We start from the raw sequence: 16,919 nt of genomic DNA on the forward strand, positions 1-16,919 counted from the left end.
TGGATCACGACAATGTTTGAAATGTTTACCAGCAATATTAGTCATGAAGACCTCCGTGGCGTCCTGTTGCTAATTACAAAAAATACTATTAATTCTGATTATCTACCATTAAATATGTTATGATATACAAATATTATTTGTAATACGTGTCTTACAACGATTTCAACTTTCACGGTAAAAAACAAAATTATAGTGACCAATATCAAAAGCCTTTTTATGTTGGCCGTACAGCAATATCACTGTAATACGCCAAACATAATACAATTGATATTTTAATGATATAATATTTCTGATTAATTTGTAATTCAAGAACTTAACAGTTCCCATTAAGCAAATTCCAGACAGGTGCCTGCACTGTGTGTCACTTCCAACGTACTTGGGTAGAAAGTACGGCGACATCAGTTTATAATAGAACGACGAACAGATGTATTTACATTAATATATGGATTGTATACCTATATTTGCTAACGCCCGGGTGACGTGCACATATACACATAAGATATAATCGCCTATATGTTTATCGATTAAACGAGCAATTTATAAGTGCAGTTATTTGTACTGATCTCTAATGACAAACAGCAATCACCACACACTAAAATTAAACATAAACGGTCGGAGGGATGGGGAAATAGGTTTGATCGTTTTCCTCATGTAAACAGCTAATAATAGGGTCTGGATGTATTTCTATATAGGTACGAATTAAATTAAATCACAGTGATTATATATATATACGGATATCAATGGTGACAAAGAGGCGAGAATAAAGACATTCCATATATACAAGTGTAAGTAGTACCTAGTGTTTTTGTTAAGACACTCGTGCTATTCTAATTAGGTAATACCCACACACAAAAGTTTACGTACACAACCCTAGGTTCAGATTATAGAAAAACAAGATGTGAATATGATTAGATTTGTCATTTCAAGCTGACGTTATTGTCCAATTTAAATACCAAATCGGCGTGACGGCAACCTATTCTGATATTTGATGAAAGACTTTGTTGCGTCTAACCTAATATGTAATTTTCGCCCCATAGGTTATTGGTATAGTGGCTAATTTAATACTGGATAACAATGGAGGGTCTCCCGGATGAGGAGCGCCCTGAGGAACACACCGGCAAATACACAGACGTTCCCACAGAGGCCAGCGACGAGGAATCGATAACAGAAAACGCTGAAAGTCCATCTGAGGCACCTGTCGAGGAACAAGCTGAAAATCGTCCATATATACAGACAGAGAAACAGTCCGAGATACAAGCTGATGAACGCGCCAACAGTCCACCCGAGAAACCCGTAGACGAGTACATCGATAGTCTCCCTGAAAAACCCGTCGAGGAATACGCCGAAAGTCCCCCCGATATACCCGCTGAAGAATACGACGGAAGTCCTTCACATATAGTTCTCGATGAAGACATTGGGGAAGGCAAAGGACGAGTAACCGAACATCGAGAGAAGAAATGGATCAAACCAGTGTTAAAGAAACCTAATAATAAAAGAGAGTCGATCAAATTGAATGTACGTGTTATATCTCCGGGATTTGAGAAAGAGGAGGATTTTGAAATTCCACAAAAAGTGTACCGCGAACCGAACAAGACTGTCGTGAACACAAGGTGGGCTTCTAGTGAACGGTCTGGGTTACGGTCACGTGAGAGTAAAAGTCAACAGCGGTCTCGGCCCAATAGACGACATACGGTTTCTTTTCCAAACGCGCCTTTGTCACACTACAATGAACTGAAAGACAGCAAAGTTCGCGACGTGGATTATTCAGAAGATGTAGATAAAAGCGCTGAAATTGTCACCTCGAAAGAAGATGCCACGACCCCGAAATTCGAGAGGAAACTTCAACGAAATAGCATACATTCTCTTCATTATACTCCGAGATTACCTAAACCATATAGGAAGATTTCTCGCTCCAATACTATAACAGACTTTTCGTTAGGGAATATTGACTTCAAAAAGTTTCATGAAGATAATGTGAAACGCAGGCATGCGGAGTTGTCAATGAAAGAACGCAGCCACACAGTGCCTTTTGAACTACCCTCAAGACCTTCTATGTGGAACCATATGAGTTCAATACTTCTAAAGGACAAGGATCCATTCCTCTTTGAAAAAGGCTCATTGGATGATATTAGGGCGTCTCTTTCAGCAGCAAGGAAGAAGAGTGTTTCTCAATCAGGTTTTTGGCAGCTGGCGTCTGCGTCTGTTTATGAGTTTAAAGCCAATAAATCTCACGAATTCAGTGACGTAGCTATGGCATTATTCACCAAACAGAAAGCTGTGGAAAAAATGCGAAATAAAATAGAAAAAAAGATGGACCTTCCGGAGGGAAGATTTGCACGGATAGCTGCTTTGAGACAAAAAATGGAGTCAATTGAGAGGAGATTTAGGTCAATGAAATTAATCAATTCATCTTCTAAAACTACAGATGATAAGATTGACGACTTTGACGAAGAAGAATTTCGTCAGCCTAAATTTTCAAAGCCAGGCGAGGTGAGTAACATTGTATTTCATATGTAAATATAGGGTCTGTACTAAATGTCATTAAATAGGCCGATATTAGATATATGTATGTCAGATTTTACACGGTAAAATTTGCGTTTGAAATATTGATCAGGAAGTAGAATATCGACAGGGATAACCGTAAACCGCTTCCAACTACACGAGTTGATACATCGATAGTATTTAACACCCCCAGGCTTTGTTGTCGAATATTTAATATCACAGTTTCTCTTTTATAATGTCTATGTGGGTTGGGGCTTTATTTTCGTCATCAAAATAAAACTGTTAATTCATTGCATGTGATATGATGGTGTAATACAATAGACACTGCTTTATTTTTTAAACCCTTTATTAAGGCTATGGGGTTCTTCCGCAAGTGTACCCGGATGATCATGATCGTTCTCAAGTGGATTGACCTAATCATGGAGTAAGTATACAAAGTAACAATTCTGTTCGATGACCTGTCAAAGCCCAGTAATAAGCACATTGTAACAGATCACAGAGAAAATAGGACAACAAGTCATACAATCTTTCTGATTCTGTATTCACCAGACGTAAGGGTTCGCACTGAACGACACAGTTACAAAAACGTCACTTTTGAATAGGAATTTAGTAACATTATAAATATGGTAATGAATAAGACCGCTCCGGTCCTCTTTTTCACCTTCTTGCACTCATCAGTGATCTTTGGGCCCCAAAATGATTTGTGGAACATCAACTCTTGAAAAGGCTTTATTAATTTCAGGTAAAAACATAGTGTTGTTTAGGTTTACTCTTTGGATATTTTCGGAGTGTTTGCTTCCCATAATATCAACAAGCCTAACTAGAAACGATATACACTTAAAAAAGTAAATAAAGTGTTTGTTTACAACATAGCAATGATAACTTGATATCCATGGTGTTTATCGGACAAACTACAGGTGTAATGCTACATATGTAATCTCTGAAAAATGTGTCCATGTCACCGGTACTTGTGTTATGACTCTAACGTTGCTTGAAAGTATGCGTGTTCTGATATAAAGTTGTAGTTTTTAGCCTGTTTTCAAGAGATTTAATATACGTTGAATAACAATATGTTTGCGCCATTAAGCATTATTGTCTCCGAGGACGAAATCACTTGTTAGTTCTCACAAAACCCAGTTTCAGTTCTTTTTTATTTTGTGCCAAGAAAGATATATAGATGTTTGTATATATCAATACGTGACACTTTAATAAACACAATCTGAATGTATATGGTAAAAGAAACATAACCATCAACAGTTTGGGTATTAGTCCATTAATACCTCATGTTAGCCATGAACACTACTTTAAACTTAAACTAGTTGTTGATGAAACCAATTAGGCCCCGACCTGGTGTTGGTTGTTGATATAGCCTACCAAGTGTTGAGACAGGAGTGGGTTAGCCTATATTGTGGAGGGATTATGACGTATTTGACTTTCTTTAACTGAAGATATATGGATATTTGACACCTTTTATTATATTTAAACAAATACAACTTCGGTGACATGTTTTAGGGTGATGTTTAAAGATCGTGGATCGTGTAGTTATAATAAAATGAAATGCAAGTGGTGTTCAAATAAAAGCTGATCAATTATTTGGCTTCAAATTTCCTGGCTGATTCTTGTTCATATGACCGTTCTAATATACTTGTATTGCATTTTTGTTGACATTATAGTTCTATATTAAATGTCATTAAACAATTATTAATATATTTATTATAGTCTATAATAGATACTACAAAACGACTATTAATTTATTTATTATTGTTCTATATTAAATGTCATTAAACAATTATTAATTTATTTATTATAGCCTATAATAGATGTCATAAAACAATTATCAATATATTTATTACTCCGAGTATCAAATTCCAAACGAACATTTGATGTAGACACATACTAAGCGAATGTTTAATGAAAAATTCATATCTACAGATATTTAGTGTAATAAAATCCATTTTCTCCAATAAGACTATATAGTATGTGTGCTCATATCCTGACCTTAACACTAATATCATAATACTGGTGTTTAAGATAAACAGTAAACGTTGTTACCAGTAGGCTTATGATGTCGACAATTACCGTGTACAGCTGTGGGTTTACGCAGTATTGTCCTCATACTTGTCGGTTAACATATGTAGATATAAAGTGTGCGGATTTGCTTTGGATTAGGAAAACAATAACTGTATTTACTCTAGAGTACATGATTTTCGTTGAATGTTGAATTAGTGTAATACATGTCATGGTCAGTTAAACACGCGTGGATGATTACTGTAAATAATGTTGTTACTAACTTTTTACGAAAAGGGTCTCTCAAAGCTTAACATCGCGATCGTCTTTCTTTGAGAAAAGTATCTCTTCCCAAATACGAATGACTTACGTACATCATCTTTAAATGTGACACTAGCAGTAAATAAGATGTGTCTATTTATAGATCGAACTAATCCTACAACGGTTTCACCCTCGTTTTCTGCTTGTTGTTTATATATGTATTGCTGTCATCAAAGTTTTGCTAAGCCTCCAGTTAGTAAGGTAGATATGATATTGTAATAACTTTTGTCAATGTTTCCGTCAGTCCGTCTGTAACAAATAAAATAAAATAAACATGTACATATACATATATCTAAGGAACCCCAAATCAAAATTTACTCCACTTTCACACAATAGTACCGGAACAAAAGTCCATACTTTAGTTTCGTAGACATCGGTCAAAGTTAAAATTCAAAATTCACAACTCTGGAAAAAATCATGTACAAGACATCATGGACTTAACCATTTCTTTGTTTTCTAAATTCAGCACATGAACATAACAATACATCATCATCATCCATATAATCTGACATCATATTCCTTATCCTCCTCATCCACCATTAACCATCATCATCAACCACGCTGACTGATTTAGGTAATCATCGTAACACTTGTACAAGTTTTCATAGTAATCTGTCAAAGGTATCAAATGATACATTATCGTCATGTTTTATCCACAGTGACCAAAACCGGTTGGAGAAAGAACTGAAGTCATTTGTGGACATAGCTAATGAAGTTGAAGCATCTACTGTGTCACAATCCATGCTGGACAGTGGACTCTCATTTGACAAGAATATGTTTAAAGCGAAAAGGGAGGTAGGGTTTTTTTTTACTTTAACTTTTCATTTGACCTTTCCATTTTAATTTCATAAGTTTATAAGTAGAAACGGTATGATGCTTTTACTATCGGTGGTAAAATAAGTGTCTGAATGAATTGAATTCCCAATTAAGAAATTACTGTTGGATATGGAGAAGGGATATCATATCCACTTGCACAACCTTCTATAGCTTATAGCGTTTCCGTTCAAATAGTATGTATGGTAATCAATAATGTATAACAACGGAAGACAAAGTATTGGCAGTTAAACCATTTTAAGAAAGGCGCTAGAGATAGTTCCTTGCAGAATTCTTTGGTATACATTAATGTCGGCGTGGAAATTCAATATCTTAAACAAGCTGCTGTCGGCGCCAACGTGATTGGGTTATTGACGGTAGCACTGTTTGATACTATTATACTGAGAATAAATGATACAGTCTCGGAACTCCAAAGACTTAATCAATTTTAATTACAGTAGATGTCAGTGTGTTACATTGTTTCTTAGTAGGTTACCGGAAATCATTTATATGACCATGATACACTTCACCTTTCACTTTCTTCTCATGAGACATAGGACTACCATACTAGATTCTATTGAATTGAAATTACGAGATACTTCGCCTTTTCGAAATGATTATCGACAAAGGTCTCGCTAGAGTTCAGGGCCATTCTCAGACCTTTATCACACTATAGAAATAACATTCCTGTTATACTCTATCTTTTACTTCATGACATATCACACTATGGGTATTTGTATGTAACGTGATACTCTACAATCGATTTAGAAAAATTAGTAGATTTAGAAAAAACCCATAAGTGAACTGTTCTTTAAATCTTTCGAACTAAGATCCGCACTGCCTATAACTGTACTATCGACTTCTTTTCCACATTTCGACATGACTACATATGCGGAACACTTATTCAGTAATCCACTGAAATATTTTCCCTTTGTTCGTTATGACAGTGTTATATACATGATTTACCTGTAAATCAATCACGTGTACTATGTTGATGTTTATTGCAGATTTCCTTGACTGCAGATCACAGAAAGACCCTCACCACCAGGTGGAATTTTCGTAGCCCTGAAATGATTCAACAGGTGAGTATCTCGTCCTCATCCTACCTTATATAATATAGCAACATACCCCGAAAATATCGGATATCTTAATGTCATGATGCTCGGCGAATAAATCAATGTCGTGTGTTATTTACCTATCTAATGTCATAAAATGAAGATAAAAAGATCAAAGGTGGCAATATAGCTTCAAGATAGACTCTGAAAAATGTAAATTATTACAATATTTGTATACTAGTTCGATCATGTGGAAAAAGTAATCAATTCGTCTGAATTTCATACGATTCCTTAAAAACTCGTCAGAGGTTTGGTGAAATAAAAAATGTCTTTGATTGGTTTAAAAATCGAGTAAAGATGTTTAATATTTTTTTCAAACTCCGATAAGGTATATCTCATACAGGGACGAGTGTGTCCCTTTGGTCAATGATGAAACTTTCGCAAATTGAAATTCTATGAGTATCATAACGACTAAATCTTACATGAATTACGAAGATTGTCACAATGAATAATCATAAGAATGAAAAAACTTTCTTGCAAAGCAATGTATTATATAAAGTTAACAGGTGTTGTACAATATCATTTAGCAGTTCGTGCATTAATTTGATTTACTAGATAGGACCATTTGATTGAATGTGCATTTGTAACATGGGGATGTGATAACAGATATGACACACTTTTGTGGTGGTTTTTGTTGGCTTGAAAGTCTCGTTATCTTGATAAGAGATATTTGTGATATTTCGACAAGTATCTTCATCAAAACTTTGAAAGCAATGAAAGCAAACGAAAAGCAGTCTAAACAGGTGATGTCAAGATCAATCGCTTCATTTTTTTTATCAACTCCAATATTTACAGGTGATGCACGGTCTTCAGGCACTGCGATCACTGTCCGAATATCCACTACACACACAGGAAAAGCTGTGCAAGGTGGCGTGGTACCAAACGTACGTAAATGGTCTTTCTACTGCATCATTACTTTTCTGTTTCGTTGTTTTCAAGATCCATTAATTATACATCGTGGCTTTGTGCATTCATTAACTCGGGTATTCTCTAATATTAACTCTATCTATTACATTGTCCAACAATTTACCTTTTTTGTGACAGAATTACTTCACATACTCAATTAATGTTAATGGCAACCCCCTTTTTGATCCTTCATTTCAGACACAAATATAGATATATTCATTTATTGGACATTGTAACTAAGGAAGATAATTTTTGACTCGTGCCCTGTCCGGGCCTCGAACTCTTTTAGCAAGAAATTCATGACTGCCATTACACCACCACACCAACCCCTTATATAAGGATGTCTAGGCGTTGTACTGGTAGACAGCAAGAATATTCACGACATAATCATTGTGGCAAATGGTCTAATTACTTGACATTAAGACATGGATTGCAATGTAAATACTTATATGGATACCAATTGTACATACAACACACACCAAGCTCGGGTACAATTACGACAGGTATTTCAATTCTTGAACCTTCGGACTAACAACATTATATGTTTTTACAGGATAGGTCCGAAAAAAGCCATTGTCAGACAAGGCCACAAGGCTGAATCTTTCTACTTTATTCTGTCAGGTGTTGGTGAGTATTATTTAGATCTCATGATGGAATAACACCAAGCAATATTCCTCGTATTGCTTATGAAAGGGATGACGCAATAAATTATATATATCATTCATTTCTCACTCCATTACCAGCATGACCCACTTTTCAAAATCTAAACGACCCTTTCGTTATGGTGCTATCAATATGTAATAGCTAGATACTTCATGAATAAAAGAAATTACCAATCATTTTCTTTTTTATTTACAAATGAAAAAATTATTTCTACAACTGGCGTAAATGATTTAAGTTAAACACCTTCGTCCAGATAATGTGTAAAATAATCATGTCTTCTAATTGTCTCTTGCCAATAATAAAACACACGGAGACACCAAATAAATCATTTTACATGTGTCCTTGTCTATGTAATTGGGGTAATGTAGCATTTATTGGGGGTTTTTTTATGTCGCAGCATACGTGAAAAAAATGATTTATGATGAGAAGACAAGAGAAACGCGTGTTAACACCATGGCGAGGCTGACAAAAGGGATGAGTTTTGGGGTATGTTATGTTAAAATAACGCATATTAACAGACCTTAGTGACGCAATATTATACAACATGTATATTACGCACGTCAGTCATATATATATATATTAGTTTTCACACACATGCGTCACTTGAAATGTATCAAAGACTAACGTGTACATTAATATTAGGTTAATGTCCATCATTTAAAATATTTTGTATCATTTAGACATATCATCTTTAATTTTAGCGATAATTAATTACACGAAACCGTGCCATATGTTATGTTTATTCGAGACAATTGCAACACTTTTAATTTCCATACACTGATTAGCATGTGATGATAGTGCCCACAGGGACTTGGCACAGAGTTTGATCCTCATTTGCCTATTTGTGTACAAGTATCAGGGGCAGTAACTCCCTAGAAAAGCAAACTGGGCAACCCCCGGATACTTATTGTACACATATGCAGACGGGTTGGTGTGGAATCCATTTATAACACGGAATGTGTTTGCACCTGTACTCTTGATTTTCACGTGCATGCTTTTCACTCCTCTGTTATTATGTCCCTATTGCAGTTCTCTTGGGAGGACGGGGTAACGTATCTATATTTAATAAACAACTTGTTTTACTCAGTTCCTTTTTCATTTAGTCTATTGCTGGTGTTAATACATGGTTTGATTAGGTTTCTTGTGTTAGTTAACGTAAGCCCTTGCTCTGATTGTATTTCAGATGAAGATATCGTAGTCTGTTTTAATTTTGTAGAGCTTTCCTTATGTTTTACTCCACGCGCTTTTGTTCATCATTCTAGTTTCTTATGAGTTTTTATTATTTTGTTTGGTAGCATGTCTGTAATTATTGTACAGCCGTTACTATATAGCAATCAAACTGTCGTCGACTACACATAATTAAATCATACATTTTGTTTCCCCTAACTTTCGGTTACACAATTTCATTATCGATGATATTTCTCTTCCAAGGACATCCCTGACAATAATTCTTAAATGTACCAAAATTCAGTAACAACTAATTCCAGTTATACAGAAACCGTTATCTATCTGTCTTCGTTAAAATACTTCCTGTATTCTTTTCAATCTTTCAAATTAATCGATGACTCCCTGAATCCTGATTTTCGAAAATATATAATTGACTTTTCTATATAAGGCTTTCTTACTTGTAATTAATTGATTGATCTATTTAATTGAAGATATGCAGAAATGTCTTTTATTCATAACCGAGAACGGTCTCATGTCAAAACAAAGTCCGCCAGTTTCCCTTTGACGTATCGATTCGTATTACAATTAACGGTAAAAAATGATAATGAGAATTTTGTAAGTGTTTATCATATTTGTTGTTATCTGAAATATTTTTGTCCAAATGACCATGTATGTTATATGATTTTTTTAAAAAAAATACTTCCGAATGCTGATTATTTCATATTTCTGAATAGGAAATCGGCCTGATTTTCAACACATTACGGACAGCTACTGTAGAGAGCGCTTCACCAATGGAACTTCTCGTGATTGGCAAAGAAGATTTTAACAGAATATTTATGAAGGCAGAAAACCCAGACGAGGAAGCCGAACACGTTCAGTTCCTTCGGTATTTATAAATAAAACGGGTTGACTATGGCAGATCTGTTGTCGTTTGATAAATGAAAACTAGTGGAATTACTGCGACGTTTCATAGACACTTTATACCGTACACGCCTTAATGCGTTGTCTCTTGGTTATACGTCAGGCATTTATTCTACTCATGAAATTTCAGAATTGCAGGCAGATATACAACTATCACATCAGTATTTACCATATGTAAGAATAACGAAAATCTGTTGTCTCGATATGTAATTGTTAAATAAAATTTCAAATCCTAATGCCACTTAACATTTCTCATTTACCAAGACAAGTGCCATTGATGCAGACATGGCCGATTGAGAAGCTAGAGAACGAACCAGGGTCATGTCTACTGCATTTTTTCAAGTAAGTGTTTCTCAGTAAACAGCAATTATTTCATCCAGAATATATGAAAAGCAAGGCAAACTGCAACAATAAATTTCAAATTGACATATCCTAATTTATATAAGATTGCCTGGATTTTTAATGTTTTGATGTGAATTATAAGTTGCTGGAGAACTGTATATTTTTGAGCAGGAATGAAGATTTTATAACCCAAATATTTTTGTTAAATTGTTGCAGAAGAGGGACTCTGATAACTGAAGACGGTAAAGCCAGTGAATGGTTGTATTTCATCAAGTCTGTAAGTATTTAAACTTAACTCTTTACTACAAAATATTCAAAACGTGTACGGATTTGTTAACATTACTCAGCAAACTCTCCACGGTGAACGAGAATTTCTACAGACAACGCGAATAACCTATCGACATTATGACATTAACACTTGTACATTCCAGGGCTCATGTGAAGTTCTTAAAAAGCTCAGATCGACTAAGGCTAAGAAAGCTGGTCAAGTTCAAAGAAAACTGGACCCCATGTGTGACGTCATATTGCCCGAGTTGGGTAATACGCCTTGTAAGTAACTAATTAGTTGTTTCCAGCTCTGTAATTACGTATGATCATTTCATCCTCCAGTGGTAAAATTGTTCTGCGTTCACCAATTAACAACACTGCATATTTATAGGAAAGATATTTAAGTATGATATTCCATGCTTCTCTAGTACTAGTTACGTGGTATATATTATCGCTGTTTTAGTATACTTTAATGAACATGAGTAAACAATGTAGTTTTATTGTTGTTTATTTTCGTTGATTAATAATTTGGCAGTTATTCGTCACAATTGCTTCACAGTTGTGTTTTTTATGTGAAAATCATTTGATCGAATCACTATTTACCCTAGCTCCAAGAGTAAATACGGGTCAAACGAAGAAGAGAAGGGAGTTTGTGATGTCACCAGAAGTATATGATGATATGTCTAGATATTACGATCAGCTCAAAAAGGTTCGTATGGCAGTATTTGTCAAATATGATATTTATTTTAGCTGTAGATCGTAGAAATTTTGTCCTTGTTTTGATTGTTGATAGAAGATTATGTTAGCTTTTCATTTGTTTGCTTTGTAGAATGCACCATTATTATGCTTACTTGTTAATGCTGATAACTTTGATAAAAGAAACAAGAATGTATAGAATATATTTAGGAACAGTTTTGTATCTTAACGTGATAAATGTTGCAATATTTTAAAAATCTAAGATTGATCCTTTGATATTTTCTTCATTTGATAAACCTTATTTTGTAAACTCAATGGAAAAAAATCCTTTTTGTGAAACGTTCTGAATTGTTGTTAAGATATCGTGATTCATATTCATGAGTCTGTCTTTTGATCGATAATCTAAATTTACGAGGTTTTTACATTCCAAGTATTTTTCATTCTTGATATTCTTCATGTTGTGATTTCATAAATCAAAATATATATATGGTAAAGGCAGCGTGCTTAGGACATCAAACGTTTTAATATTTGAACGTGCCATTCTAAACAATTTTATAGACAAAATCTCAAATTTGTGTGAATATTTCTAATATAGCAATATTTTTATTGATGAGCAGTAACGTAAATTATACAATATAATTGGTTTTCAGTTAAATTTTGCTTGTTAAGTGTTCGTCCTATAAACGTGTATAGCGATAACAGCGAACATTAGACCGTATAGAGTAGTTTGAAAAGGAATCGCATGTTTTACAAATTTCAGAATTTAAAACATTCTGCATTAGATGATTAATCCATTTTCATTCACCTCGTTTTATTTATTTTATTTTATTTGTTTTTTCCTACGTTCCTTTATTTTGATTTTAGTTGATATTATCATTTAGCACTTTAACTGAATCTACAGAAAATTATTGGGGAACGAGTCAAAGAAAAGGCTAGGCTGGATAGGCTGGATGTACCAACTCCAGACCCAGAGAGGGTCAGATTGACTCTCCCTCGCCTCACCAGTACCAACACCACAGGTCACATGGTGACGTTACGTGAGGAGGAAGAGGAGGAAGGAGAAAGTCGCGTACCTAGCGGGTTTTCCAGTGTCAAAAGCTTTGATTTAAGGATACCCCCATACAAGTCCACCAAGCCCGAGAATTCCCCGGAAATATCTCAAAGTCCAATGGACAAATATGCCAAAATCACTCTTGGCAAATTGTCAGCACATTTTGTATGTATTTTTTTTTTTTTTTTAGTTTTTGCACACATTTGTTTATTTTCTGTAACAAAATATGTAGAATATCAAAACTGTGGCTATGAGAACGAACAATTAGCCCCGATTTCCAATTCTTATCGGCAACGATATTCACTAAAAATAAATTGCCTATACATTTATTTAAATGATGAATCCCTTATTTTTCTTATCCGTCACAGTATTGATAACGCTGTGTTATTGCTCCACGTTAGTACCGTGTCTTGGTGTCACCTTTCATTTACGTGTGAATTCCTTTACTTACCGTTGTGATAGTCGTTGATATCTTAATATGTATTTACAAAACGAAATGCTCCATCAACTAATATACTGGTTGTTATGAAAATGACAATTGATGTTTGTTATATGACGTCCATTAGATATTTCGTATCTGTTGCTACAATGGTCACTAATGCTCTATAAGTATGCTAATCATTTTTTAAAGTAAGTATGCCATCATTCCCAGTCTACTGTTATGCTAATCCACAGTATTATACTACTATGTTGTTCTACGAGAGAACAGTTGATTTGCATCAAGCTACACTGTTTAACTGTTTAATTTGTTCACATATATAAGTAAATATATTTCACGTTAAAGCAAAATGAATGTTACATATATATATATATGTATGTATATTATAACGTTGTAAGTTATGGTACCTACACTTGTGTATTATCTACTATTATTCGGTTAGATCCCTGCATTGTAACACGACTATAATTCGTTAACATGTTAGTTGTGAACATATGATATACTTGTGTGATTATACACGTAAGCGCATGCCTAATTTGTTAATAGAAAACTGTTAAAGATGGAATATTAAAGTTCGGTATGATGAATTAGTTTCAGAAATAAATCATATGCTGAAAATATTTTTCACGTGTGAAAAAAGTGATTCACCCTGTCATTTTTATTTGAAACACTGACAGATATCAGTCACATCATGTTCATAGTTCTACCTTCAAGCTTTCATTTGTTTGTATTTTCTTAGATGTTTCCGACAGTGGATAAACTCCAGTCGATGAAGCCTTCCCCACGAGACAGTCCGGAGTTTAAAGAACAGCTGACCAGCCGACGGGAAAACGTCTTCGTTATGATAGAACTGTTACATCCTAAAGACACCTTCGTAAGTATCTTACTGGGAATAAACAGGGGTTTGTAGACTCACAGGGTCGTGGTAACCCACAGAGTCAGTCGTGGAACGCCACACGGTAGTCGGGGAACACACACGGTAATCGAGGAACTCTAACGGTCGAGGAAACTTACGAGATCGGGAAACTCGCACGGTAGTCGGGGAACACACACGGTAATCGAGGAACTCTAACGGTCGAGGGAACTCGCACGGTCGTAGATTCGGTTACCCGAAAGTTCTGACAGAACCATAGGTCAGGATAATTAATAGATTTGGGAACTTTACAGATGTGGGGATTCCACATGTCCGGAAACGCACAGTTCTTTGCAAATCCGGAAAAGTCATTTAAAGCAAGATAGACTTCCGATGTTATTCGTTGATGCCCTTACAACTTTACATCTACATCTGATATCAAATGAAGGACATAATTACCTATTTAATGCCTGCATGTGTAATTATTCAAACAGTGGCTTCAGTAACTGAAGTTTTATTTCATCAAGTCATACGGACGTTAAACATTTATATAATGTTAACAATGGTTATGCAATAGTTTGTTTTGGGAAACAAACAAACCAACAACCTATTTTGATGTTCAGACACAAAAGTTGGTTGTTCTCAAACACTTGTGTTTCGCAGTATGTTGAATCCATCTGTATATAGTGGCGCCCTCTGGGTAGCGTTGATTATACCTAAATATATTGTGTTACTGTTACAGGGAATCAACACTTTGACTGGCTGGGGGAGTGATGACATCGACGATATGTTGAACGATTCCCCTCCCACAGCTTTGGTAAGTTGACTGACCTACGGATGCAAAGCAATCGTCCCTCCGCCATATCAAATAAGTAACAGACTTATGTACGACCGCTGCTGCTGTGAAACCTCTACCAATATGTATATAATAATACCAATACTCCTTCCCTTATGTCCAAGATATGAAAATCTGCTGTATTATTTTGGACATTCGGACAACCTCTCATTGTACTCAATGAACGGCCACCTAACCCGCCTGAGGTTGTTTCCTCTATGACCTTTTCATATTTTCCTACTCTGTTTTTAATTGGTTTACCTCTGAAGTGTCCATTCATTTTTATTTTAATGGGTTTTACGTCCACTTTACGACCTTTCGGTCTTTCAGCGGACGATTGTTCATTCAAGATGTTCGGGGTATATATCCCCATCTCCGGGTACAGATGGTGGCGCTGGTTGAAGCTCAAATATAAAGCCATGTGCCTCATTTTGGTAACCACTAAAACCTTCACTGTTCTATCAGCTTTCTGTTGGGGGATCGCGGTGGACGAGTGGTTAAGGCGTCTGATCTCTGGATCTGGGTTCGAGACTTACGTGAGGCAGCCGCCAGTCACTGGCCATAGGTCGATGTATTTTCTCCACGAACTCTGGCTTCCCCAGTGTATACGTCCTTAAATGATCCTGGCTGTTAATAAGACGAAGATGAAGGTCTACATACCAATTAAGACAGGCGTTATTCAATGTCACCGTCGTTTACTATAAATCCTACTTTACGGTTAACAGGCTGGGATTATTATTTGTTACAAAGCCACATTGCCAAGTAAATTATATTACCAATGTTGTTTACCCCATGACATCTAAACTACGATAGACAAGAACACTAAATTCATAATATCTAATTTACGACTAGGATATTTCAGTACTGTGCTATAACTTGGGAGCTGGTTGACGTTTTCGATCGTTTGTGACCTACATACAGAATTATCTACAACGATGAAACATGTTCTTTAATAAATAACTTATATGCGTTCGTGAAGACATTTAGGACAAAAAAAATCATTTGTTAAACAGACTGAATATAGTATTTGAGATATTTAGAGATTGACATATCTCATAATTTCACCTGGGGTATCACGGAAGATGTTACACTGTTAAAGGTATATACACCTCTACAGCTTGCTGTTCGCTGACGGTCGTGATTCGTGCCCATTGTGTGATTCTCTTGTTTTGATTTTATCAGCTCCGACTTTGAATCACAATCTTGCCCATATGTGAAGCAGCTTAATTTTTTTAAAAATTTTGTTTTGCTGTCATCTTTTTATTCTTTAAAACTTTCAATTGTTCCAGTCATAATAAGGTTACAAGACATAGTATCCAAGACATAGGTCAATTGAAAACTGCATTTTCTTCATCATATTACACGCGTTTTCAAAAGACATTGTATAAAAGAAATATGTTTTATACCAACGCTTTGTCATTGGTGTTTATGTGTTAATTAATCGCTTGTTTCTTCCAGGTGAGCAATGGTGCGGAAGTGGTCATGTTATCGAAAAAGGTGTTCCTGAAGTACATGAACGACGATGTCAGATGTATGCTTAGGGAAAACGTGCGTGCTTATCCGAAAGAGACTGTAATGCAGGACAACTTACAGCGAAAGCTGGACTGGGATGAATATAGATCTTCAGTAATCAAAGACTGGGTCTCTACTCGTACAATACTACGAGAAATCAGTGCTATAGTGTGACCAAAGTATATTTCACACAGAACAGCTGGTGTGAAATACAAGACGAAATGTGAAATACTCAGCGACTTAAACCGTAAATCTTTCTGTGGTTGTTGCGAAACCAGAACTGGGTTCGGTCAAACACATCAAATACAGCACGTGTTGATGTAGACCTATTCAAAACAGAAGACTCACGGGCGAGCTATGTTAACATTCCTCACGAATGTGATATTCATAAAAATGGCATACGTTCATGCTGGTCTGTCTAAGTTTACGTAAGACAGGGCGTCACGAAGTGAATGTTTATATAACAGATGTTATAAATAAGGTCTACCAATGGGGGAGTTGGATTGGAG

The 16,919-nt window shown here is 35.5% G+C and overlaps 1 protein-coding gene across 1 annotated transcript; it reads left to right on the forward strand.

The window, feature by feature from the left end:
- The first annotated feature begins 1,074 nt into the window (after window positions 1–1,074).
- On the forward strand, window positions 1,075–16,584 carry LOC132546234 (uncharacterized). The gene is made up of 17 exons (XM_060209943.1): window positions 1,075–2,490; window positions 2,856–2,926; window positions 5,490–5,625; window positions 6,651–6,725; window positions 7,554–7,642; window positions 8,218–8,291; window positions 8,725–8,813; window positions 9,357–9,374; window positions 10,229–10,380; window positions 10,680–10,757; window positions 10,974–11,034; window positions 11,189–11,306; window positions 11,633–11,733; window positions 12,622–12,936; window positions 13,950–14,084; window positions 14,806–14,880; window positions 16,357–16,584. Exons 1-17 carry the CDS (start codon window positions 1,075–1,077, stop codon window positions 16,582–16,584), a joined length of 3,231 nt encoding a protein of 1,076 aa, XP_060065926.1.
- The last annotated feature ends 335 nt before the right edge of the window (window positions 16,585–16,919 follow it).

The sequence above is a fragment of the Ylistrum balloti genome, unplaced genomic scaffold (genome assembly GCF_031769215.1).
Source record: "Ylistrum balloti isolate Yb309-2 unplaced genomic scaffold, AGI_CSIRO_Ybal_v1 Utg369876, whole genome shotgun sequence".
Lineage (NCBI taxonomy): Eukaryota > Metazoa > Mollusca > Bivalvia > Pectinida > Pectinidae > Ylistrum > Ylistrum balloti.